Genomic DNA, 24,012 nt, shown 5'->3' with positions numbered 1-24,012 from the left:
GAGCTGATCTTTCAAAAGGGTAATAGCAATTTCAGCAAAACCCAGCTAGGGTCAGATCTCAGAGATCCGAGAACCGCGTTATCTGAAATCCTCCTGTTTCTCAATGTCCCAAAGATTGCGCAGTACTGTACTTCACGGTTTGTTTTTGTTTGCTTTTGGTAGACGGGTTATAAATGCGATGTGACTTGACTTGTTGACGACGACATAGGGTTATCGATGTTTATTGTTTTTTCAGAAAATGAATGACATGGTAAGAATGAAAGAACTATCACAATCAAACTTCCAGTAAGAATCACTCCTTTTCATTCTTTCGTTTTCAACCCTGCCCAAGTGCCCACCGACAAGTTTTCTCTCTACGCTTATTTAACTCCTATGCTCACTTTTCCCGCATGACATCGTTCTAAATTCACAGAAAATTTTGCACAAAGAGGCCAGTCGTGAAAATTGCCTGCTAATCTTTCTACCTTTGAATTATACAACTTTCGATGTGAGATTTTCAAACTTTTCAATAACACTATTTTATCAATTTATTTATAAGGCGAAAATAAAAATTGTAGTGTTTCCGGAATGCGGATGAAGGAAAAAAGCTCTCATGCGACCGGCCGGAAAATTTTTTGATAACTTAAGATCATTGAAATAGAACTTTAAAGATAACTTTTATTTACAAACAGTATGAAGTAAGCCCTGAATACAAATGCATCAACTAACGAACAAATTTTGATTTACAAGCGGGAACATCTAACCAAACGACGTTTGATAGCTTTAACGGTCAACTTGATTTTCTTTATGATAAACCATATAGATGAACCCATAGTCTGCGGCCGGGTCAGAAAATTTGTTTTTTTCACCCGGCCGGTTTTCGGAAACATCACATTTTTTTTATTTTCGCCTATAAATGACCCTTGTTATCAATTCCGAAGTTAGTTAGTGTGAGAAGGATAGCAAATAAGAGCTGTGGTTTGATGCCATGTTTAACTTCTTGCCATGGTCATGGTTTATTTTTAGCTTTAAGAAACACTCAACATGTTTCATTGATATAGAAAAAGGTATTTCACCAAAGCCCAAGTTCAAAATTAAAGCTAGTTATGTACAATCTTCGATTTCAAATTCTAGTGACGTTAATCACACATCACTGAGTGCATTTGAGATGATTGTACCTGATGAACATGTTTTGTCGGATAATTATTTCCGTGTAAAAGAAGAAGAAAATGAAGAACAGAAACTCAACATTGCACTCGTTCATTATCAGTGAGTCTTCACTTATTTGTCAGTTAAATGGAGTCTTTCGATTGTTTTCATGGGGTCCACGGCCCGGCTTTTTGAACAAAGCGGCCGTAGTGTAAAGGTAAAGCGTTCGGCGACGGTGCGCAAGATCAAAATACTCTTGGATTGTGCCGCTGACGCCTTAGACTACTAGACTATCGCATCCCACTTTGGGATAGACTGGATACTTCAAAAATGACTGAATATGGTCGAATTTTGCAAACTTCCTCTCTGGATGTGTCTCTATGGAGGTTGTTTTTTATTCGTTTGATTGTTTTTCCATTTGCGAGACCTGAGTACGAATTTATAATTACTTTCTTTATGGTTTATTTTCAGGATCAACTTGTTGAGTGACCATTTCCACAAGTGGAGATTGTTTTGTATTCAACAACGAGTCAAGAAACGCATGAAGGATGTCGCAATGTATGCACACCCTAACCTCAGCTGATAGCTGATCTTTTTCGTCTACAGTGGAAACCACTCTCAAGGAAATTAGTTTAAAATTCTAACATTTTTTTAGCAAGCCTTGGAAATGTAAAAAGAATTGCTGAACAGCTTTGTATTGACGGCATTTTTGAAAATCGTGATTCGGACACTTTTATTTATGTCTCGTACAACTCAGTCAATTAGGTTTTCTTTCAGTTTTATGTTACACTCAGGGGTTGGATTGTTCAATTTGACATCGAATTTGAATCTGCTCTAGATATATTCTCATGTTTCTGACTCATAGAGTTCACAGAGAAGACCAAATTTTATCGAACTTCTTCACAAAATGGCGCATTAGACAAAAAGAAGTTTGTTCCTTTAAAGAAAAAGCGAGGTTTGTATTGATTTCGATTGTCTGACCATCTCCAAGTTTGAACATTGTTGACCTGGAGAGAGGAAAGGATTCATAATACGTGTCAATCTTATCTACAATATCATATCAAAATATTATCAGTCCAAAAAAAGATTAGGTCAATTTTTGAAAAAACTCAGTAGAGTATAAATGATTCATGTAAAACCCTTTTGAAACATTTTAGGTACGACTTATTGAAAAGCACATTTTCGAAATGGAGAAAAATACATCTTTTACAAAGGTTGGTACTAAGTTATTGATTTAGCCGTTATGAACAAACTTTTGCCGAGATCCTTTTAAATCCGTTATCCGTAATATATTTATCAGACCAATCTCATACCCTATGACATATAAAATTGCAAAGTTATTCTATGGTTTAAACGCTAAATCTATGTATTTTGACTTTATCTGCCAACTAAATTGCTAGAAGGATTTGCAGCACCCGGTTGATCTGGGAAAATTTGACGATCGTGACCAAGATCGGTCACGATTGGTCTTTATTGAATATCTATTCCTTCTACAATTCCATACAGAGTCACACGACAGAGAAAGCTGCAGCTGGCTAAAGAATATTATACTCTAAATCTTCTCAAAATATCCTTCCAACGGTGGAAAGAATTTTCAAGTATTGCAAAAGCTGAAAATTTGCACCGACTGCACCAAAAAAGGTAATACTGTTTCTGTTGAATGGACATATTGTAGTAAGTGGTGTAAAACCTGAGAATATGTCTCTGTCTGACTGAAAAGTTTTGTGGCAGCCTGAAGACTCAAAAATGGTTTGATTTGGATGAAATTTGTCACACTTCTTCTTATTGCTCCTCACTTCATTTTCAATCAGATCGGCCATTTTTCAAATTTGTACAGTTGGCACGTTCAACAGTGTCAGATACCAGATGGTCTAGATAACACGTCAACATTTCGACATGGAATATACAAGAGTAGACAATAGCTTCATAATTTCACTACCCACAATGCAACAGACCTCGACATTTATGGAAACATGTAATAACAACCTTCTTTTACTAAATTTTCGATTAATAGAATTTTTTGTTCGATTACTTTTCAGACGTATCTTTAAATTATGGCAACTTCAATATTTCAAACGAAAAATACAACGACGCTTAGCAAGAGCTCATCGAAGAAAGGTTTGACTTTCACTTTCACTTTCACTTTCTCGAATGGGAATCAATCACTTTTGCAAAAAGAACCGGGAAAGTGGCATTCGATCTGAATACAGTTAACGCTCTCTAGTTCGACGTTCTACTATTCGATACGCTCACTTATTCGAAAATATTGAAAGTCGCCGTCAACAAGAAACTCATAAACACTGTGAGAGTTTCTCTACTATTCGATACGCTCCCTTGTTCGATGAATATAATATCCAACTCCTTGAAAATAGAATTAAAGATGGTTAACTGTACATTCAGAAATTCTTTAGTGTTGTTCGTTCACCATTTGTATTGCTTGTCTTTAGACATTACAAAGACATCTTTTCAACCTTTGGAAGAGCAAATGTGGAGAGAAACTTCAAACTAGGGCAACCTTCATTGAAAGACTGAATGTTGTGTTCTTGAGACAATATTTTGCAGATTGGCGAAAATTTGCGTCGACACAGAAAACACACAGGTTATTTCACATCCAATCACATCTATCAACCATTGTGCTAAAAACTGTATGAACATGACATTTCAACCCGGCATTCAACCCAGTCAATTATATAAAATCTAAAATTTATCTGCTCATGGATTCAGATGTAATGTGGCGTATTTCGAACCTAGTTAACTCAAACCCATCCCTTTATGATGTACAAGGTGGATAAGTTTATAGTTACCTTTTAAAAGTTTTGTTTACATACTACGGTCATTTTGGAAATGAATTCCTTCTCCATTTCAGGGAACAGTTTACTATTATTAAGAAACTATGCGAGAGAAATACGCTCAGAATTACATTTACAACATGGAGAGGCGGTCATAATATCAAGCAGTTCGCATTACGTCATAAAGATTGGCAAAAGAAATACTTGGCAAGGTATAATGGAGTTTTTTTGTTCCAATCCATAGGTTTTCCTTCAATCATAACTTTAGAAGGAATAACAAGCTGCTTTATATTCATCGTTGTTTAATTGTTTTCAGGAAATATTACAAAAGATGGAGATTGAAAATCAAGAAGAAACATTTACTAGCACTTACTCTACCATTTCAAGACAGGAGAAAGTTTTTGAGTATCAAAAGTAAGTGCTCTAACTTCTAATTCTCGGAATCATACTTTACTACCTCCATTTTCTACTTACATACTACTTATACTTTCTTTACTGCGTCGAACGTACCTCGGATTAATATGTCATTTGACATTTCACTGACCCAGCCACAATCACATCTATCCTGTCACAAACCACGAGACTTTAAGTGTGTTCCACTATAAGGTCGAGAAATTTCATTTGGACAGTCTTGCACATTTGTTCTTTGATGGATAGATAATGTATCTTACTATTTAATTCGGGGGAGGGGTATTTTGGCAACTAGATTTGGCTTCTACAAAATCTCGGTAGTATAGTAAGTCAAATAGGAACCATCAAAATCCTATAAACCCTAGCCCTCAGTCTGAATCACAGGCTTCTACAAATCCGATAATATGTCGGCAGCTTGCCTACCTAACCCTGTGTTACGTTAGGTCATCGTCTTACTAACGGAAGTAAGTAATAACAGAAAGCTCTCCCATGAATTCTTAATTTCAACGACTTAAATGTTATTATCGGATTAATATGTCATTTGACATTTCACTGTCCCAACCACAATTACATCTATCCTGTCTCGGTCGACATTACTTGTTCAAACAACTTCTTGATGTTTTTTTTGCAGGTTATTTGACCCAATGGCAACAACAGTATCAAGTTGAGTTGGAAAATCACCAAAAAGTTGAGGACGCTCAAAAAAAGCTGACTCAGCGAAAATTGCTTGTGACTTTTTTTCATTGGAGAATCGTGACGCAACAAGATCTTCTTGTCAAACCACTTGCACTGTCCATCCAACAGAAACAGCTTAGATGGTAGGTGTCTCACAATGACAAAAGTCACTTGTTTATAACTTAATACTTGATTAGTTTGAACTAATGAGGATGTAGATATAGCCAAAGGGTAGAGGTTGGTCTTCAACTATTTCCTGGTAAGAGAAATTGAAGACTTGAGATTTGCGTCGCTTTTCGGATGACCGGTTGAACCTATTACTTTCATTGCTGTCATACATAAACTGGAGGTAAATGTTACTTTTAATATAGCGTTTGTTTGAAAACCACGTGGGCCAGTCAACTTCTGTAAGAAACAAGAAGCTCAAAATCCTAATCAGGAAATTCGCCTCTAGCCTTTGGTTATACCAAAGAGTTTGTTAAAGGAAAATCTATTTTCCAACTTTGGCTAAAATAATAAATAGTCTCATGCATTTTATTGTTTTTCACAGTTGTTTTGAAGCATGGCACAACTGGACGTCCTTTAAGACAAAAGGTGTCCGATTTTCGAGATCACGTGATCTTGAAACTGTCCGAAAAATGTTCACTGGATGGAGAATGAAGACAGAGAGGTTTGTGGAGGAAAGGAGAGTGAAAGAAGAAAAAACACAAACGATCATAAAGAAATGTCTCTCCCGCTGGAATGGTAAGTTTTTATATGTTATTTCCGGAGATCACCCTAAACATACCAACACACCAAATTCAAAGAATGTATCACTTGAATTATAGCATTTTGATGTCAGTCAAAAAGAAAAGACACTTTTTTATTTTGCTACTGGCAGTTTCATACCACGTTTGTGACAATCTTCAGGCAACTAAAAATAAGAAATATACGTTAATTTATCTATTTTGAAAAAGCAATTCAACAGTTTTTCTCTTCTAGATTTTGTTTTCCATAAAGTGTCCAAACGAAAACAGCGTGTGGAAAATTACGCTCGATTATGGTTAGATACCACTCAACAAGGGAAACTCGACAGGGAGATAGCCAAGGCTGATCAGGTATTATTTCTTTTTGACCACTTACAATATTCTGTTGGTTATTGTTTTAAAAATCTGTTGACAAATGATACTTTAATGAAGCATTTGTGTGAACACTACGTGGCCCGTTACTTAGGAGGGAAATAAGTGGCTTCAAACTTCGTGCGTTTTCTTACTTTGTTTTCGACTACAGTATACATATCATTGGGCAATCTTTTATCATATGCCAAAGCCTCAAGTAGTAATGTTCCACAAACCACAAGACTTTAAGTGTGTTCCACTAAGGTCGAGAAATTTCATTTGGACAGTCTTGCACATTTGTTCTTTGATGGATAGATCATGTATCTTACTATATAATTCGGGGGAGGGGCACTTTGGCAAATAGATTTGGTTTCTACAACATCCCAGTAGTATAGTAAGTCATATAGGAACCAACAAGATCCTATAAACCCTAACCCTCAGTCTGAATCACAGGCTTCTACAAATCCGATAATATGTCGACAGCTTGCCTACCTAACCCTGTGTTACGTTAGGTCATCGTCTTACTAACGGCAGTAAGTGATAACAGAAAGCTCTCCCATGAAATCCACTCGCGTGGTTTTTACACTAAAGCTAGATTGAAAAACATTTTCATTCGGCATTCGCTGAGGTAAGACGTGTCTTCAAGATTTTTGGCGCGTAAAAAGTAGGCGTTGTTTCTCGAGCCAAAATGCCTGTAACAACAAGAAAACAGCATCAACAAGCTGATATGGAGGAAATACTTGCTGATATTCCTGAATACACTACTCAATCAACACAATCAACACAAGAACAAACACATAAAGATGCTACTGATGGGGATATATTCCATGACTCAATTTCTCAACCTCCTGCTTCTTCAATGATACGTTTTGATGAAGATCCTATGAAAGAAATCACACTAGAAATGATTTTTTACGAGATGAAAGTTATAAGGTATGACATTAATAAGAAAATGCAAGAAATGAAAGATGATATTTTGATCTCAACTACAAAACGAAAACCTGTCACTCAAAACAGAAGTAGATAATCTCAAACAAGAACTTTCAACAAAATCTGAAGTCATCGAGTGTTTGCAGACTAAATTAGATCGAGTTGCGAATTCCAAGGCTGATTTAAACGACATTATAAAGCTAGAAAGAGAAAAAAATGAAATGCAGCAGTATATACGAAGGAATAATGTTGAAATTGTTGGTATACCAGATTCGGTAAAACAATGTGATCTAGAATCAAAAGTTATCGAGATTGGGAAAGCTGTAAACATTGAAATCTGTCCGAAGGAAATCGAGGCGTGTCACCGTTTATATCAAAGTCGAAATCAGCATGGTCCAAAACGTACTATAGTTAGATTTGTCAACAGAAAACTTGCTGAAAATCTTATCAAAAAAGGGAAAGAATTTAAGAGACGTGATGTTTTTGAAAAAGCCAATTTAACTGAAAAAATCTATATAAATAACAATCTCTGCAGCTATTACAGATTTCTCTGGGGAAAAGTTAAATGCCTTTATAATGAAAAAGCGATTGGTTCATTTTGGGTATTGAATGGTATAATTAACGTGAGACTTAATGGTGATAATGGTGAAGTGTTTAAAGTGACACATCTTGATGATTTAATTGAGTCTTTTCCTGACTACAGTGATCTCTTTGAATACAATTACAATTGATTTTTCTTTTATGTAGATCTTATAACCGATTATTGCTTTATGCTCTTTTTATTCTATTTTGTGTTTGGCTCGAGAAACACTTTTGTTACATTCAGTGACAAAAATTCTTACAATGGCAAACGATGAATGCTCTGTTTGCTCGAAAAAAATAACAGCTAAAACTTTTCATTTTTGTCCTAACTGCGAAAGGCGATCTCATGCTAAGTGTCTTGGTGTCGAATCAAAATTTGTAAGGAACATCTGGCTTTGTAAACTTTGCAGGTATGATGCTTTACCTAACCTTGATTCTGATGAAAATTTACCCATTGGTAAAGACATAAGTCACTTGAAAACCTATTTTAAACACTTAAATTCTATTTCAGATACTTTTTCTAATTTTGATTCTCAAATCGATGAACAACGAGATGAATTTACATATGATGACCATGTTAATCATTTTGATTGCAAATATTTTAGTACTCAAGAATTTTCTTCTCTTTCTCTCAAAAAACAAAATTTTTCTTGCTTCCATCTGAACATTTGCTCTTTAGAAAAACACCACGATAATCTTACTACGTTACTTTCTCGTCTCAACCATCACTTTAGCATTCTTGGTATCACTGAGACAAGGCTTCATTCTACGATCGAAAATACTGAGCTCTCCATCCCTGGTTTTAAGTCATTCGATACCCCGGCAGTCACAACAGTTGGGGGAACTGCCCTTTTTATTTCTAAATCTTTCAATAGCAAGCCTCGTGAAGATCTTTCAAAGCTTGTATATTCTAGTTCTGGCAACCTTGAATCCACCTTTGCTGAAATTGTCTTGAAAAACCGTAAAAATTTCATTGTTGGATGTATTTATAAACACCCTGTTTTCGACATTGACCTTTTTAACGAAAAAATCTTAACTCCTTTGTTGCGAAAGTCTTGTCAAGAAAACAAAAATCTCGTCCTGTTGGGTGACTTCAACATTGATCTTTTGACTTGTGATTCTGACATCTCTCACTCCAAATTTCTTGACGTCCTTGGTGCCTATCAAATTCTTCCATCTATTACTCTTCCAACGCGGATCACTGATACTTCAAGTACTCTCATTGATAATATTTTTATCTCTCCTCTAAACTGCTCTTCAATTTCTGGAAACCTCACTGTCTCGATATCCGATCACCTTCCACAATTCTTGATTCTAAACACCGATTGTAGCTCTCACTATAAACCTGAACTTCCTTTTCGTCGAGATTGGTCAAACTTTGATGAAGTAGGTTTCAAAGAAGAATTCGAGAACGTGGATTGGAAAGGTCTTCTTGATATTGAAAGGGGAAATGTTGATTCGTCTTTTAACTCTTTTATAACTCGATTTAATTCTTTGTATGACAAGCATGTTCCCCTGAAACAATTGACCAGACGTCAGGCTGATCTCTTACTAAAACCTTGGATCACCAAAGGCATTCGTTACTCCATGGAAATCAGAGATAACCTTAACAACGACTATCTGAGAGTACCTGATTCTTCACCTGATCTTAAAAAATTTCTCCGTGGTAGGTATAAATTTTATCGAAATCGAATTGTGTCTCTTATTCGTGCAAGTAAAAAACTTTACTATTCTCGTTACTTTTTTCAAAATTCTGGTAATCTTCGCAAACTATGGCAAGGCGTCAGAGAGATTATATCTTCTTCTTCTTCTTCCACTGGCATTTCCTTGAATATCAATGACTCTTTATCTTCTAATCCTGAAGAAGTTTCTGCAGTTTTTAACGACTTTTTCTCTACTATTGCAGGTAAGATACGCTCTAAAATTCCTTACACGCGTCATCATTTCTCAGAATGGCTGAAGAATGACAATCGAAACGTCAATCACTTTCGTTTTCTCCAACTTCCAAAAATGAAATCTCCAAAGTTATTTCATCTCTCAGTGAACATAAAGCTTCAGGTCCAAACAGCATTCCTTTTCGAATTATCTCCTCAAATCTGAAAAGTCTTTCTTCAATCTTTGCAGATATCATAAATCTTTCTTTCTTTACTGGTATCTTTCCTAGTCAACTCAAAGAAGCAAAAGTCATCCCCGTCTTCAAAAATAAGGGCTCTCCATTTGATGCTGAAAACTACAGGCCCATCTCTCTTCTTTCAAACATCGACAAAATTTTCCAAAAACTTATGCACAAGCGGCTAATAAACTTTCTTGATCATTCTAACTCTATATATCCTTTACAATTTGGTTTTCGTTCCAATCATTCAACTGAGACAGCCCTTCTTTACTGCATAAATAAAATTTCTAAAGCTCTTGATGATGGTGAGTATGGATGTTCTATCTTTATCGATTTGCAAAAGGCCTTTGATACCGTCGATCACTCAATTCTACTGTCAAAACTCGATTTTTATGGCATTCGTGGCAAAGCTCTTGACTGGTTTCGTTCTTTTCTTTCTGGTAGATCACAATTCGTGTCAGTATCTGGTAAGAACTCAAGATCAAAACCCATGGAACATGGTGTCCCGCAAGGCTCTGTCCTTGGCCCTTTACTTTTTCTTCTTTATGTGAATGATCTCCACATTGCACTTCGATATGCATTGGTCAATCTTTTTGCTGACGACACTATGTTATTTTTTTCAAACGAATCTCTAAAACCAATTTCAAAGCAAGCCAATATTGATCTAAAACTCTTGATGAATTGGCTGAAGGCAAACAAAATATCTCTGAACACCAGCAAGACTGAGCTTATGATCTTCCGTCCAGTCAGAAAGAAAATCAACTACGATTTAAAAATTAAAATCAATGGTCATCGGCTTAGGCCAAGCAAAGTTGTAAAATATCTTGGCGTGTATATTGACGAGCATCTGAACTGGAAACATCACGTTGACTTTGTATGTAACAAATTAAAAAGAGCCAATGGGGCTCTGAGTAAACTTCGACATTATGTCAACAAAAAAACCTTAACATCATTATACTTTTCTCTCTTCCACTGTCATCTTTCTTATGCAGCCCAAATTTGGGGCCAACGTCAAACTACTCATGCTAAACGAGCTCTTATTCTCCAGAAGCAAGCTCTTAGAATTATGTCCTTCTCTGATTTTCGTGCACATTCGTTTCCCTTGCTTTTGGACTTTAAACTTCTTTCCTTTTTTGACTTTGTCAAATACTTAAATATCATTTTACTGTTTAAACTTTTAAATCACAAGCTACCTCTTCCTCTTCTGCAAAGTCTTGAATATAGGCGTCTAAATGATACTGACCGTCATAATGTAATTCGTTGTAAGTCTGGTCTTTTAAAATTCCTGAAGTAACTACAGTGACTTATGGTAATTACTCAATTTTATACCAATCTATTTCGATTTGGAACGAAATACAAAAATACCTAGCCTATGACGACATCTCTACACTAACATTGGATCGTCTCAAAGATTTAACAAGATTATATTTCGTCTCTTCATATACTTAATTTTTACGATTTTCGAGTTTCGTTCTGAATTTTTCATTTCTTTATTGCTATTTTATAAAAAATTTATTTTCAATGTATCCTAGTAAGATCTTAGAAACTATTTTTTCTTGTAACAGTAGCGTGCGGCCACCTCCTTAGTTTAGCTTTATGTCTATGAGTGTGGTCGCTCGTCTCGCTTATTAAGACAAATAAATTCATTACTTACTTACTACTTACTTACTTACTGAATTCTTAATTTCAACGACTTAAATGTTATTGTGATTGTAGGCTAACATGAAACTTTTGGAACGAGTCTATTTCTACAAATGGAAACATCAATCAGAGGCTAGTCAATGTAAACGAAGCGAACTGGAGAGAAAAGCGGATGCTTTCTTGAACGAAAGACGATGTTATGTCACGCTAGCGGTCTGGGTCCGACAGCTGCAAGTGAAACAACTTCTAAGGTGATAACAGTTTTTGTTAAGAGTCACTTTTTATTATAGTAAAATTAAATGTGTGTGGTCTACCCTTTAAAGTTCTTTCTTGTTCCTGAGCTATAATCACAACAAAAGGAACTGAAAATAAAACGGGGTAGTGACATTTGGCTCATGGTATTTTCAAAAATTTCGCATACAGTAAAATGTTCTTGAAATGTTCGAATATTATGTTATCTTTTTTAAGGAATAAAACACTTGAATTTTTGTTGATTCTTTCAGAAACCATTTACACGGCAAGAAGATGGAATTATTAAGGAAAACATTCGAAGCTTGGTTAAAAGACACTCAAACAGAAGTACAAAGTCAAATAAACGGTTTCAACCTTCATTTCGACTCAACCATCAATAAGAGTTTCAGTATCAAAAACTTCGATCCACGTCGAGGAAGTATGCCCGTTTTCCCGACAAGTTATCCCGATTCGGTTTCGAAGATTCCTGGAATCAAAAAACAACCTGAATTTAACAAGAGTATGGACGCAAGTGCGCTGAGAAAAGCTTATAGGGATCAAAATTTTGCACGAACCATACAAGAAGAAGAGAAACTGGGCACTCCTTTCACCGGGCAGTCTGTAAGCCCGGAAGACACTATTTGCTCGGAAGACCCCTTGAATTTGCAAAGTTTCACTTACGATTCTGAGTACGAAATGACTCTTGAAAGCTCGGAAGAAAAATCCGAAATTCAACATTCTCTCAACTTAGACATGAACAATACCACGTGTTCCGATTTCCCCGATTTGAGTGCATCGGATTCGAAATATTTCGGATCAAACCCACCTTCATGGACCGATCATTGGAAACGCCGATATCAATTGTCTAAAGAGACGGCCAAGTCACGCCGGTTATCGCACGTAGCGGAATTCCAACCTTCCGTATGTTCGACCGCGCGGGCAGGAGTTATGGTGACTTGTGAAACATGCGATTCTTCACGAAAATCTGTAAGTATTTACTTTTTGCGAATTCTGTTCGTGTAATTATGGCTTCTATACGATGCGTTTAAAGTGTATATATCTATACCAAGAGTAACTCTGTTCGTTCACAGACAAATATATGATAAAAGTGATAAGAATAAGTGATAAAAATGTGGCGTTATATTTCTTTTTCATTAGAAACAAAAAGCTCGGCTATTTAAGTGTATCTCAATATAATCTGCAGCGGACACAAAACGGCTGTAACTTCTGATAGAAAAGGAGCCTTTGTTTATTCAACCAGACAAGTAGTTTTAAGCTGCATTTTTTGACTAAATGAATATCTTTTGAAATTGTTTTCCCAGTGATAACATTCAATATTCATTTTTTTGTCTCCTCTGCATATTGTATCGAGACAGACTTTAACAGAAGCATTAAAGCCATTCAATTTTGAGTGTAACAACTTTATCATGTGGAAACAATGTTAACTTGATTAGACTTATTCCTGACTTACACGGTTACTCCAGGCAGTAGGTGGCATGTGGTACCGCCTAGAAAAAACTATTGCACAATTAAAGCGAACGGTATTGTACACTTTTCAATAATGATTGTCGTGCGTTTTCTTTTCAGTCTTTCAACAGTAGTTTTGGTGGTAGTTCGGCATTCTCATTCAACTCGAACCACTTAAGACCAAAGCAACCTGAGATATTGAATCGAACGTTCCCTTTCGTAAGAAGGAGGTCTAATGAAGAACTGATGACGTCAGGCATTTATTCCATTAATACGGATGACGTAAGCTTGACTTGTTCTTTTTCACTGAGAGAATATTTCTTTCAATTTTAATGGTGTATCTCGAGTACCCTCTGTTTTTCGACCTCGGATGGACCGATTTCGACCGTTGGTTCATTAAGTCTCGCTAAATTATCAGCTGACTTTACATAGTCTAATCCTTGCTTCTTTTGCTCTCTATCATAGTTTACCTAATTTGTTAGCTTGCTCTTGTGTATTATGTGTATGATGAATTTATTGCGCAGGACAACGCTTCCATGGCATCAACCATCATGACAGAAAACAAAAACGATAAAGAAATGCTATTGGTCGGAACGCTGCAATATTGGCGCAACCTCGATGTCAGTACTGTGTTCTACGCTTGGTTCAAATACACCGCGCGTAAGAAATTTCTCCGTCAGACACAGGATTCTTTGCTAGAAAGAAAACAAGAATACTTGCTACATACGATGTTTTTGAAATGGAATCGTGAATTGTACGGGAGAAACGCTTCTACTGATTTATCGGTATGTTTCTGGTGTATTCGTTTGTTTCTGTTTCTCTGTTCGAATTGGTTTCATTTTACCACCATTTTATACAATACAAGAGTGTGTCATGTCTTCGATCGGAATTTGTGGTATGGTGTTCAAAATCTTGACCTGCGGATAACGAAAGGTTTTGGTACACTTTAAATGGGGTTTCTTCAGAAATCCTTGTTACACTTTCTTGATAAATCTTTTTAATTTAAGTGGAAGTTGGCAGTCGGACGTTCTTTCAAACAATGGCAAAACTACACATCCTTGCAACGATGGAAAAAGGAAAATAGTCAGCTTGCCTTGAACAAATATCGTTCACAATGTTTGTCGAAGCACCTCAGATGTTGGAAAGATAAGGTTTGGCGTTTAATTGTAAAATTCGCGTAGCTAAAACCTTCACCTTTTTCAAAGAAATCTTCCAGTATCCAAAATCACGAATAATTAAAGTAAAATTGGAAACTAAAATGTTCAAATGCAGCTGTCGCCTTAAATTATTTGACCTTTCTGGAACAAGATTGACTTTTTCTATAAGAATCAGTAATTTTTTGATGTGGGCTCGGCTGTTCTTATGAAACTTTTCTTAATAAAAAAATTATAGATATTTGTACCTCTAATATGTGGTTTTTCATTGAGAACTTTTCAATCTGATCACATTTCTAGCATACACAGAAGCAATCAGTGAGTAATTTTGCCAAACTGTGGATGACTTCTTCATTGAGAACAGGAGAAGGTGAAGAGAAAGTTCGTAACCACCGGCAACGATGGGATGTCGTCGTCAAAACATCCTTCTTCGCTGAATGGAAACTAACAATACAAAAACAAGAAATCGCCGATCAGCATTACAAAGACACGCTTCTGAACAGGTTCGCTTTTCACATACTTATCTGTCCCTTTTACGCCGGCCCTTATTACGTATAACGCCCTTATTACGTATAACGCCAAAGCTCAATTTTTCCATTATTAGCCTGGTCGTAATTTAATTCCTATCCCTTACGCTGGTCCTTTTTACGTCATCGACGAAAAAATAACGTCGCCGTAAAAACGATCGATAAGGTATATGACATCATGTTAATTTCTTTCAGCATAACTCTTTGCCATCTTCCTAACTAAGTGTTGCTTGTTTTTTATTATGAAGACTGCTAGTTTTTTCTGCCTTAAATCCTTGCAATCCCGAGGTGAACGATCTCACGGACCAAACCTTTGGGTTATTCCGAATGTTTCTTGATAATTAACCCTATTCATACTAGGCTTTTAGGGGCGGTTCAAAACCAGGGGGGCTTTTCCTGTACCATCCCTTAACTTTTGATCTAGTTGGTCTTTTTGGATGAAATTTGGTACACAAGTTCGTTGTCACATAAGGTAACTTTAAAAAAAAATATTACGTCACCCATCATGCCCAAAGTGAGCGAAAACCGAAAATTTCCTTTGTTCTTTTGAATAGCTATTGTGTTCGAGTCTAAAATGCTTAAAATCCTAAATATTCAATAAATTACGGTTTAAACGATATATTTGACATAAAAAATAAATTTGTATTAGAAAAGTGTCAATTTTTGTGACACGTTACTGTCAGAAATGTCAACATGCTAAAGGTGTGAAAATTTTTAGGTGTCAATTTTTTTATTATTTTGAAGCTAAATAAAAGTTAGGAATTTACAGAAAATTTCATGCCAAAAGCTCTATTATTTCAGGAGCTATAAACAATAGTTTCAACCCCGAACAGAAAGCCCCCCCCTAATACTAATAGGGTTAAACTATAATACCCATATGGACTAACATCCATTCAAAGCGCATAAAGTGTATTAAACAGCATTATACATACATTCGTTCGTCCTTTGTTTTAGAACTCTGAATATTTGGTGGTGTCACAATTTGGTCAGAGAAACACGTCGCAAGAAAATCAAACAATTCCAAACACAACATCTTTTAGCGAAGGTATAAAATTCTTCATCAAGGAGTCAAATATGTTTCTTGGCTATCTTAAAAATATTGATCACGAGATCATTGTTTTATACACCCCGTGTCCAAGACCCGGTTGGACCCTAGCCAGTACCTTCCCACAAACCAAATTTTTTCTTTGTTTTATGGTCAGTTACACTTTGAAGCGTTTGTCGAAAGTTATCGCACTGTGGTGGAGGGTGACGTCGATCCCGTGCGGAGTGCATAAGGGCGGGAAAACACGGAACTCGAAAATAAAGACTGGAACGGACAATCGAATAGGTAGGAGAGGATGTGCGTTGATGTTCAATCTAGTCTCAATTTTTTAGTTCCGTGCATTAAAATCAAAACAAAAAAATCCTCGGGATCGGGATGGAGTTTGGTGAGCTGAAAATGTTTTTTTTTGAAATTATTTTGATACCCCCCTATCATAACGAAAGAACTATAGAAGCAAAAAAGTTTCCAAAGGTCTTCAAGCAGCTCCAATTAATGGTATTGTCAACAGCCTCTTAATTTAGAAAGGTAATGAGATAATCCCACTTCTTCAAAAGGTTTTCTTCCTCGTAAGTTGTAGAGAAAAGCAACCAAAATCAAATAAAAGAAAACTCTCAACACTAGCCATAGCCAGTTTTTGAAACAGGGATGTAAAATAAAAAATAATGAGGATTCCAAGACTATCATTTGATGGAAATGAGTCGATCTCGTGCAATTTCAGGATTAAGAGGTACAAATAATAGAAATATATCAATAATGTATTTACCATAAAATTTAGCAAAGTTCTAAAGTTGTAATAAAACTATGTCAATGACTATAACATCTTAAAAATATAAATTTATAGGAAAGTTAGATAAAACTAATAAAATTTAGGTAGATTCCTCTCACAATTCGAAGCAAAACCTCCACATTTTACTGGCTTACTATCTAGTTTCCAAAGTTGAGAAATTTAAATCTACAATCTGCTCGAGATCTCAAAATTAATTAGTAGTTTTAACTCTGATTATACAGGACCAAACTCTTCACATTAAAATGTAAAAAAAATTCTAGAATAATATCATAAAAATAGTGTCAAGTTTTGGCAATTGTCCAGAATTGTCAAGACTTGTCTATGTCACTGGTGAAGACAGCTGTGAAGAAAGTTTTTCATTTCCATTCCCGGCAAACTTTCGAATCGAATACAATCAAATTTCACTTTATTTTCAATCATATGTCAATTTACTTTCCACCATTTTATTAACAGACGTTAAATCGCGATAAAAAAGCGGTTTTCGTCTAACAGGCTAGTTGGACCCTTGCCCACCTGGAAAATCTGGTCAATATTTAGTCCCCTGTGGAGAAAACAACCTACAATTTTGCGTCCCCACTGTGAGAAGAAGTTCCACAGGGGTTGTGAGGTAGGGGTAGTGTTTTTACATTAAAGTAAAGCACAATTTCCCCCTCAACAAACCGTACCACTTCTCTTGAGAATCAGAAATAAGAAAAGTTAATCATCTTTATTTTCCGTAGCTATTCGAATTATGGAGACGCAAAATGTATTGCTTGAAGCAAGTGGTAGATGCACAAACTTCCAAAGAAATTGATCTCAAGAAAATGGTCTTTCAAAACTGGTTGGTTTGGATCAGAGGTTTGTTTGTTATAATGTTGATATCTATTTACTTGGACCAAACGTGAATCACTATTAATAAACATACATCAATGTTCTTAGTCAAATTACTCAATTCTTTTATGAGATAGATGTTTTTTTGCTCATGAGGGCTTACTTTTGAAGAATATGTGTGTTTAGACAGGAAATTTTGGTTGCTTAGCGTGTTTTTTTGGAAAAACTGGCCAAATTCGATATTTTTTTATAAGCACATTATCAATTACTTAGGTATTAGCTTTTCTCGAGATTGGCTCTCTCATTCTTTATGATTTTTTTCACAAAGATGCATAACTATAAACCCTCGAATGTGACGGAGCCCGACTTTCGAAAAAAAAATGTTTTTGGGCAAATTTGGGCCAAAAAACGGCTAATAAACGGGGTTTTTGGACTTCGTGAAAAATTCGATCATTATTTTTTTTCTAATTTTTTTGCATGAAAGTAGGATACCATCATAGGTTAAAGATGGCTCAAGCAGGATTTTGCAACAAAAATTTGTTGGCTCAAAAGACGCATGTTTATCTATAAAAATCACTATTAATAAGCATACATCAATGTTCTTAGTCAAATTACTCAATTCTTTTATGAGATAGATGTTTTTTGCTCATGAGGGCTTACTTATGAAGAATATGTGTGTTTGGACATGAAAGTTTTGGTTGCTTGGCGTGTTTTTATAGAAAAACTGGCCAAATTTGATATTTTTTTATAAGCACATTATCAATTACTTATGTATTAGCTTTTCTCGAGATTCATTGTTTATGATTTTTTGCACAAAGATGCATAACTATAAACCCTCGAATGTGACGGAGCTCGATTTTTGAAAAAAAGTTTTTGGGGTAAATTTCAGCTAAAAAACGGCCAAAAGAAGTGTTTTTTGGACTTTGAAATATTGGATCATTGTATTTTTCTGATTTTTTGCATGAAAGTAGGTAAAAGATGGCTCAAGCAGATTTTTGTAAAAAAATAATTTTTCAGCTCAAAAAACGCATCTTTATCTATAAGAATCACTATTAATAAGCATACATTAATGTTCTTAGCCAAATTACTCATTTTTTTTATGAGATAAGTGTTTGTTTGCTCACGAAGTCTTGAATATGAAAGAATATTTCAAGAGCATGGAATTTTGGTTAATGGTCACGTCACGTAGATATCAATTATATATGTTTTAAATGCACAACCAGGTAGGTCCATAAAAGTATCACTTGTACACAAATGACAGATTGAAACTAAAATTTACTGCTAAATTTCGAAAAAAATATCAATCGTAAACAAAGGAATTGCTAGATTCAATCTGTCGTCAAAAATGCGGCGCATTTTTAAGGCTTCACTTTTTCTTGCCTGAGAAAGATTAGAGATTTAACTCTAGATCTTCGGGCTTTAAACTCAATGGTTACTACTCCCCCAATCCATTCTGCCGTGTAAAATTTATTTGACAAATCTCTCTGTTCCCAGAACTGAACCCTTTTGGACTGTTGTCTGTCTGCATTAATATCAACCATAGATGAGGCGCTGTTAAATATATTCCTCTCGTATTTCCAGCGAAACGAAACAACAGCGAAAAGATCATGTGCACTATCAACAGGCGAAATACGCAACTCGTCAAAGACGCCTTCATTGAATGGGCGGTTCATTGGTGTCAAGTGAAAGCCGCCCAATTACACTATAAAACATCAACTTGTCAGAAGTTAGTACTTGATTTTATTGAAATATATTGAAAGGATCAATGCCTATCCTATGTATCACCTGCTAGTCTTTAAGTATTTCCTGTATTATACTCTAATTAATATAACATCTTCAATCGCCCTCCCTCTTCTTTGCGATTGTAGAAAATGACAAGGTAAAATAAAGTGGAATTCCTGTCAGCAAAAGCAAAAGGTATCATATATTGACGACATTTAAAAAGGATGAATACGCTAAGATTTCCTTGAAATTGTTCTACCGTTTTATTGAAAGATTCAACTATCAAAATTACCTTCACTAGGATCCTCGAGAGCTGGTATATCTTCACCACAAGGAAAAAAGAACAAACTACAAATTTACAACAGATGGTCGCACAGAAAGAACAAAATACGGTATTAACCTAAAATAATTCTACTTTTTTTAATTCAGTTATTTTACTAACGATTATTTCAGTACTTTCAAAGTGAGGAAAACAAATTCAAATAACTGGGGCTAGATAAGGTATTTGATTAAAGAAAGACGCTCTAGATAGCCATCACTATCATGAAGTTTCTTGGTTGAAAGAGCCTAGGCACTAAGTCACTACTTGATGGGCCTGAATAGGGTCGAGATTTATGACGATAATTTTAGTTGATACTTGATTTATGATAACCAAAATAACTAATTATACAATCCACGATTTCAGCTGAAGAAGAAATTCACGTGGTGGCGGGCATGCGCGATAGCATCAGTCAAATATCAACACAAATATCATTGTTTACAAAGGGAACTTTTAACCAACACTTTTGTGACGTGGAGGAAGTGCTGCTTACAACAAAAAGGTGTTCGATTTTACGAGCATCAATCACTTGGCAAGTCTTTCACGCTGTGGAGAAACCATTACGTCATCAGAAACAGGGTATGGTATGAACTTAGTCAATGCGAGTTGATCTTCATAAACAATACAGTGTTCAAAGTTCTTCCGTCTCAGACGGATTTCCGTTTCACAGAAGTCTAAAAAAGCGAATTTCGTCTCAAGTTATGTATAAAAACCAGCCGAGTTTGAAGAATCTGGCCAAGGTTGGAGTGTTGTTAAACCACATTTCCGTCTAACAGGAGAATCTCTGCTTTGACCACTGGCAATAAATCTTTCAATCATTCCATAGTGAGGTTTCATGCCCTGTTGTAGAGGAGTTTTTTATCAGGCTTACATATCGCGCAAAACCAAAATCCATAATCAGTAAATTTGCAAGACCTACAAGATGAAGTGTAAATAAATTCATTATTTTCTGTCAGGAGAAATCGTTGGTGAAGAGCTCCTCAAGAAAATGGAAGAATCGAATACAAGGTACAGTCAGGGTGATTTTAAGTTTTGGTTATGTATATGTAAATACTACCCCGTCGGACATAAACTGGGTAAGTGTAACTAAAACCACGTTCACACGCTACGGTTCCGTTTCACTCCGAAACCAAATATGAAGCAATATGAAGTAAAATAAAGCAACTATATTGGGTAGATTTAAGTATTACGTCACTTCTAACCAATAAAATGGCTTTGTTTCTTTTCGGAGCGAAACGGAACCGTAGCGTGCGAACGTGGTTTAAAAATCACTATTTAGCTTGTCAACAAAACAAAAACACTATGGAGGTGTTTATTCAAACGAAGAATGAGATTGTTCTCAATGAAACATTCATCTTATGGAAACACCAAACTCAACTCACCATCACAGCAAAACATCATTATCACAAGACTCTACTTTCCAAGTAAATCGTTTACAATCGTTTTCCTTTAATAACAGGTTTGGTATCTTTTGGTGGATTGCACCGATCATAGACATATGAAAGAGTTTGACTGGCTACTTGGGCCGTCGTCCCTTTAAACTCAATCAAAACAAACGGCCGTACAGAGAGAGCAATTTTTTTTCAAAGATATCGGCCGGTAAAAACACTAAAAAACGACCCGAAAACGACCCGGCTTTCCAGTCTAACTTTTTCAGATGTCTATACACCGATCTGATTCTACAATCAGTGCCAAAATACTTAACACAAAAGAAAAATTTCCCACGAAATTTTATAACCACAAACAATTTGGAAGCGCTCTAAATTAGGTTGGAAGGGTAGAGTTTTAACTCTGAATTTTATTGCTAGATTTAAGACTTTGGGATCTGAGGATCCAGAAGTTCAAAAATGGTCCAGTAGGGCTTGATCTTTAGCCTAGAAGCCAATAAATCCCTCCCAGATCGAAGTATTCGATGAAACCAAGTTGAAGGCCCGAAATTGACATTCTCGAACTTCAATATTCGAAAAATGGTGAAATTGCCAATATGTTACTGATTGTAGCCATACCATAGAAGAGTAGGGTTTGATTGCTGTGTATGTCATATTTGTCATAAGAAATTATATCTAAACATTGTTTATAATTTGACCGCCATCTTTTTTTTGAAAAGTAAAATATTTCTTCATTTCAGTATATTGAAACACTGGTCGAAGTATAAGAACGAAAAACAACAAAGAGAAAAAACTCTACAAGAACATGGAACGAACTACTCTCAAAAATTAGTAAGGTTATTATTTAAGTACTGATCCAAAATGAAGCTTCATCCATCGTTCGAGGTAGGGGAGATAGGTAGGCCGTAATATTCAAGTTGTCTCGTATTTGTAGCAAAAGAAACTGGGCTTACAAGCGACTTTCATGAAATTCAAAAGTTATCGAAAAACCACCCCAAAATAGTTTTTCATAATCATTCCCTTGATTTTCTAGCTTCGATCGGCTTTTAATTTGTGGAAGGAGAAGAAGACCAAACTGCTGACGTTGCAAAAAATTCAAAAGGTAAAACATTACTGTGAAGACACGCGGCCAGTAAGATACCAAACTCGATGCCTTTGAGAAAATCACACGGAATAATATTTCTGAGTGAAGGTAGAAGGTCTATCACCATATTTCCCTAACACCCCGCCTGGAAATGCTAGAGATTCGAACACAGTAAATTGTGGTGCAAGTCTGTGATCGAAACCTTCACACTATCAATCGAAATAATAGGATTTCTTTATCCATAAACCATGAAAAAAGTAGTAGAGGAATCACCTCCAAGATACGCTGCAATAAACAGATGTCTCCTGTCAATACTGTTTGTTTTTTTTGCATTTTTAGAAAATTGTGTTTTGGAACACCAAGAAATTTGCTGATAAATGGCGACTCCAAACAAAAGGTGACCAATAAGACTGCCTTAGTTATCTTCAGCATCGTAGTCTCAAATGTTCTGAATCAGTGTAAAGTGGCTCGTTTGATCGATACTATTTAGCTTGTACAAAGAAAATTGTGGTAATATGACCTTTTGAAAAAATAAATTTATTTTTTGTGGGAACGTCAATTTAAAAGCATGACTTGCGCTGTTTGGGATGCCGACATGCTGTATGAAGAATATGTTCTTCTCATACAAACTACATTGTTGTAGAGATCTGGGTACTACTGATTGTCATGCTTTTTACGAATCGCCCAATCATATAAATACGAATATGAGTGTGAGTGTATTTTTCTTCTATAGTCAATCAATTCAGAAGATATTATCGCCAAAACCAAATGAAACGAATGCTCATACTATGGAGAAACGAACTTGACTTGAAGAAAACTTGGCAAGATTTTTACAATGCACAGCTCACGAAAAGGTAAATCTTAAATTACATTTCTCCAGCTGTATTTTCTTAAATTCTTTTCATTCTTGCAGATGAACCACCGCGGCATTTAGATTTCTTTTGTTTTCGTCAAAAAAACTTGAAGTTGCTGCACATTTATTTGGAATCGAATCTAGTATATTGCCGATTGAAATTATAAAACGGCAAACTTGACGTATTGAGTTTTATGACTGACTGCGGTTGGCTCATTCAGAAATATTGTTATATTATAACTTGTTTTCTTTCTCAATTAATATTGAAATTGCAAATCCATTTTCCTTTTCTAAAAAAACAACAGATATTTGAAGGTTTGGAAAGATTTTCACACTGAAGAGAAAGCACGTAAAGAAATTGAAAAGGTAAAATATTATCTGCTGATATTCCGATGGCGGATTGGCGGCCGCCCGCGCTGAAGCTCTGAAGAAACAGGCCAATTTCCTGACGGAGAGGAATAATCAGTCTTTGCTATGCCGCATCCCCAGTCTATTTGCTGAATTATTCCACATATATTTTCGAAAATCTCTAAAAATAAGAGCTGGGGTTCAGGCCTCCTGCTGCAAGAGTATTTCTACATCAGTGTCGGACAAGTTGTAGAATTAATTTACTATCGACAACAACTACATTGAAAATAAAAAGGAGCCCTTGAAATTTCAACCTGAAGAAAAAACATGCAATTTCCTGGTCCAGATTTTATCATTGATATAGCTTTGTGACGTATCTTTACCGGATAAAAATGTTCCCTATCATTATATCACATCCACCTCTCCTCAGCTATTAGCTACATCTTAAATTATTCGTGACTTATTTTATTCTCGAAAAGGTCTTATTCATAGCATTTTTTTACCGTGAAATAAGATTTGGAAGTCTGATAAAAGCAAAGTAAAATCTCCTTTACATTTTGTAATATGTGGTTTTATGCCCTCTTCATTTTTCTGCATTGCATGATTTTTGTCACGACAAATTTTTGTCCACTGACCCGGTTTGTTTTCGAACAGCTTGGTATTTGAAGCAAAAAACACTCTCGCCTTAGCAATGGCGCATTTAAGACAATAGAGTAAGTACGTCGTAACATGCGAAGGCGTGCAACGTTCGTTAAAAGACAATAAAATTACAATTACAAATCTCTTCTTCTGATAAGTTCAACTTGTTCTAAAACCGCCTATGCTTAGGACAACCAAATGTAGCTGTTTTTCATTTCCATTTCAGAGGCATTTGATTGCTGCTCAAGAATTTCACAATTACCACATAAAGT

The 24,012-nt window shown here is 35.6% G+C and overlaps 1 protein-coding gene across 2 annotated transcripts in view; it reads left to right on the top strand.

Moving 5' to 3' along the window:
* The window catches only part of LOC136811479 (uncharacterized), a 30,038-nt gene that overhangs the window by 2,960 nt on the left and 3,066 nt on the right, over window positions 1-24,012 (top strand). For both annotated transcript variants that reach the window (XM_067068095.1, XM_067068096.1), the window contains exons 3-34: window positions 236-285; window positions 1,114-1,248; window positions 1,600-1,686; window positions 1,994-2,083; window positions 2,286-2,342; window positions 2,635-2,769; window positions 3,168-3,246; window positions 3,576-3,727; window positions 3,995-4,129; window positions 4,234-4,331; window positions 4,960-5,146; window positions 5,554-5,747; window positions 5,985-6,100; window positions 11,442-11,617; window positions 11,870-12,584; window positions 13,185-13,346; window positions 13,589-13,849; window positions 14,072-14,215; window positions 14,519-14,721; window positions 15,700-15,790; window positions 17,297-17,414; window positions 18,969-19,113; window positions 19,411-19,501; window positions 19,795-20,007; window positions 20,385-20,436; window positions 20,708-20,852; window positions 21,557-21,647; window positions 21,850-21,918; window positions 22,240-22,297; window positions 22,634-22,754; window positions 23,059-23,119; window positions 23,967-24,010. In XM_067068095.1, coding sequence (XP_066924196.1) covers window positions 239-285; window positions 1,114-1,248; window positions 1,600-1,686; window positions 1,994-2,083; window positions 2,286-2,342; window positions 2,635-2,769; window positions 3,168-3,246; window positions 3,576-3,727; window positions 3,995-4,129; window positions 4,234-4,331; window positions 4,960-5,146; window positions 5,554-5,747; window positions 5,985-6,100; window positions 11,442-11,617; window positions 11,870-12,584; window positions 13,185-13,346; window positions 13,589-13,849; window positions 14,072-14,215; window positions 14,519-14,721; window positions 15,700-15,790; window positions 17,297-17,414; window positions 18,969-19,113; window positions 19,411-19,501; window positions 19,795-20,007; window positions 20,385-20,436; window positions 20,708-20,852; window positions 21,557-21,647; window positions 21,850-21,918; window positions 22,240-22,297; window positions 22,634-22,754; window positions 23,059-23,119; window positions 23,967-24,010 — 4,472 coding nt within the window. In that variant the 5' untranslated portion in view covers window positions 236-238. The remainder of the gene's footprint in view (window positions 1-235; window positions 286-1,113; window positions 1,249-1,599; window positions 1,687-1,993; window positions 2,084-2,285; window positions 2,343-2,634; window positions 2,770-3,167; window positions 3,247-3,575; window positions 3,728-3,994; window positions 4,130-4,233; window positions 4,332-4,959; window positions 5,147-5,553; window positions 5,748-5,984; window positions 6,101-11,441; window positions 11,618-11,869; window positions 12,585-13,184; window positions 13,347-13,588; window positions 13,850-14,071; window positions 14,216-14,518; window positions 14,722-15,699; window positions 15,791-17,296; window positions 17,415-18,968; window positions 19,114-19,410; window positions 19,502-19,794; window positions 20,008-20,384; window positions 20,437-20,707; window positions 20,853-21,556; window positions 21,648-21,849; window positions 21,919-22,239; window positions 22,298-22,633; window positions 22,755-23,058; window positions 23,120-23,966; window positions 24,011-24,012) is intronic.

This window comes from Clytia hemisphaerica, unplaced genomic scaffold (assembly GCF_902728285.1).
Source record: "Clytia hemisphaerica strain Z4C2 unplaced genomic scaffold, Clytia hemisphaerica genome assembly, whole genome shotgun sequence".
NCBI lineage: Eukaryota > Metazoa > Cnidaria > Hydrozoa > Leptothecata > Clytiidae > Clytia > Clytia hemisphaerica.
This window is presented reverse-complemented; position numbering and strand designations above follow the sequence as displayed.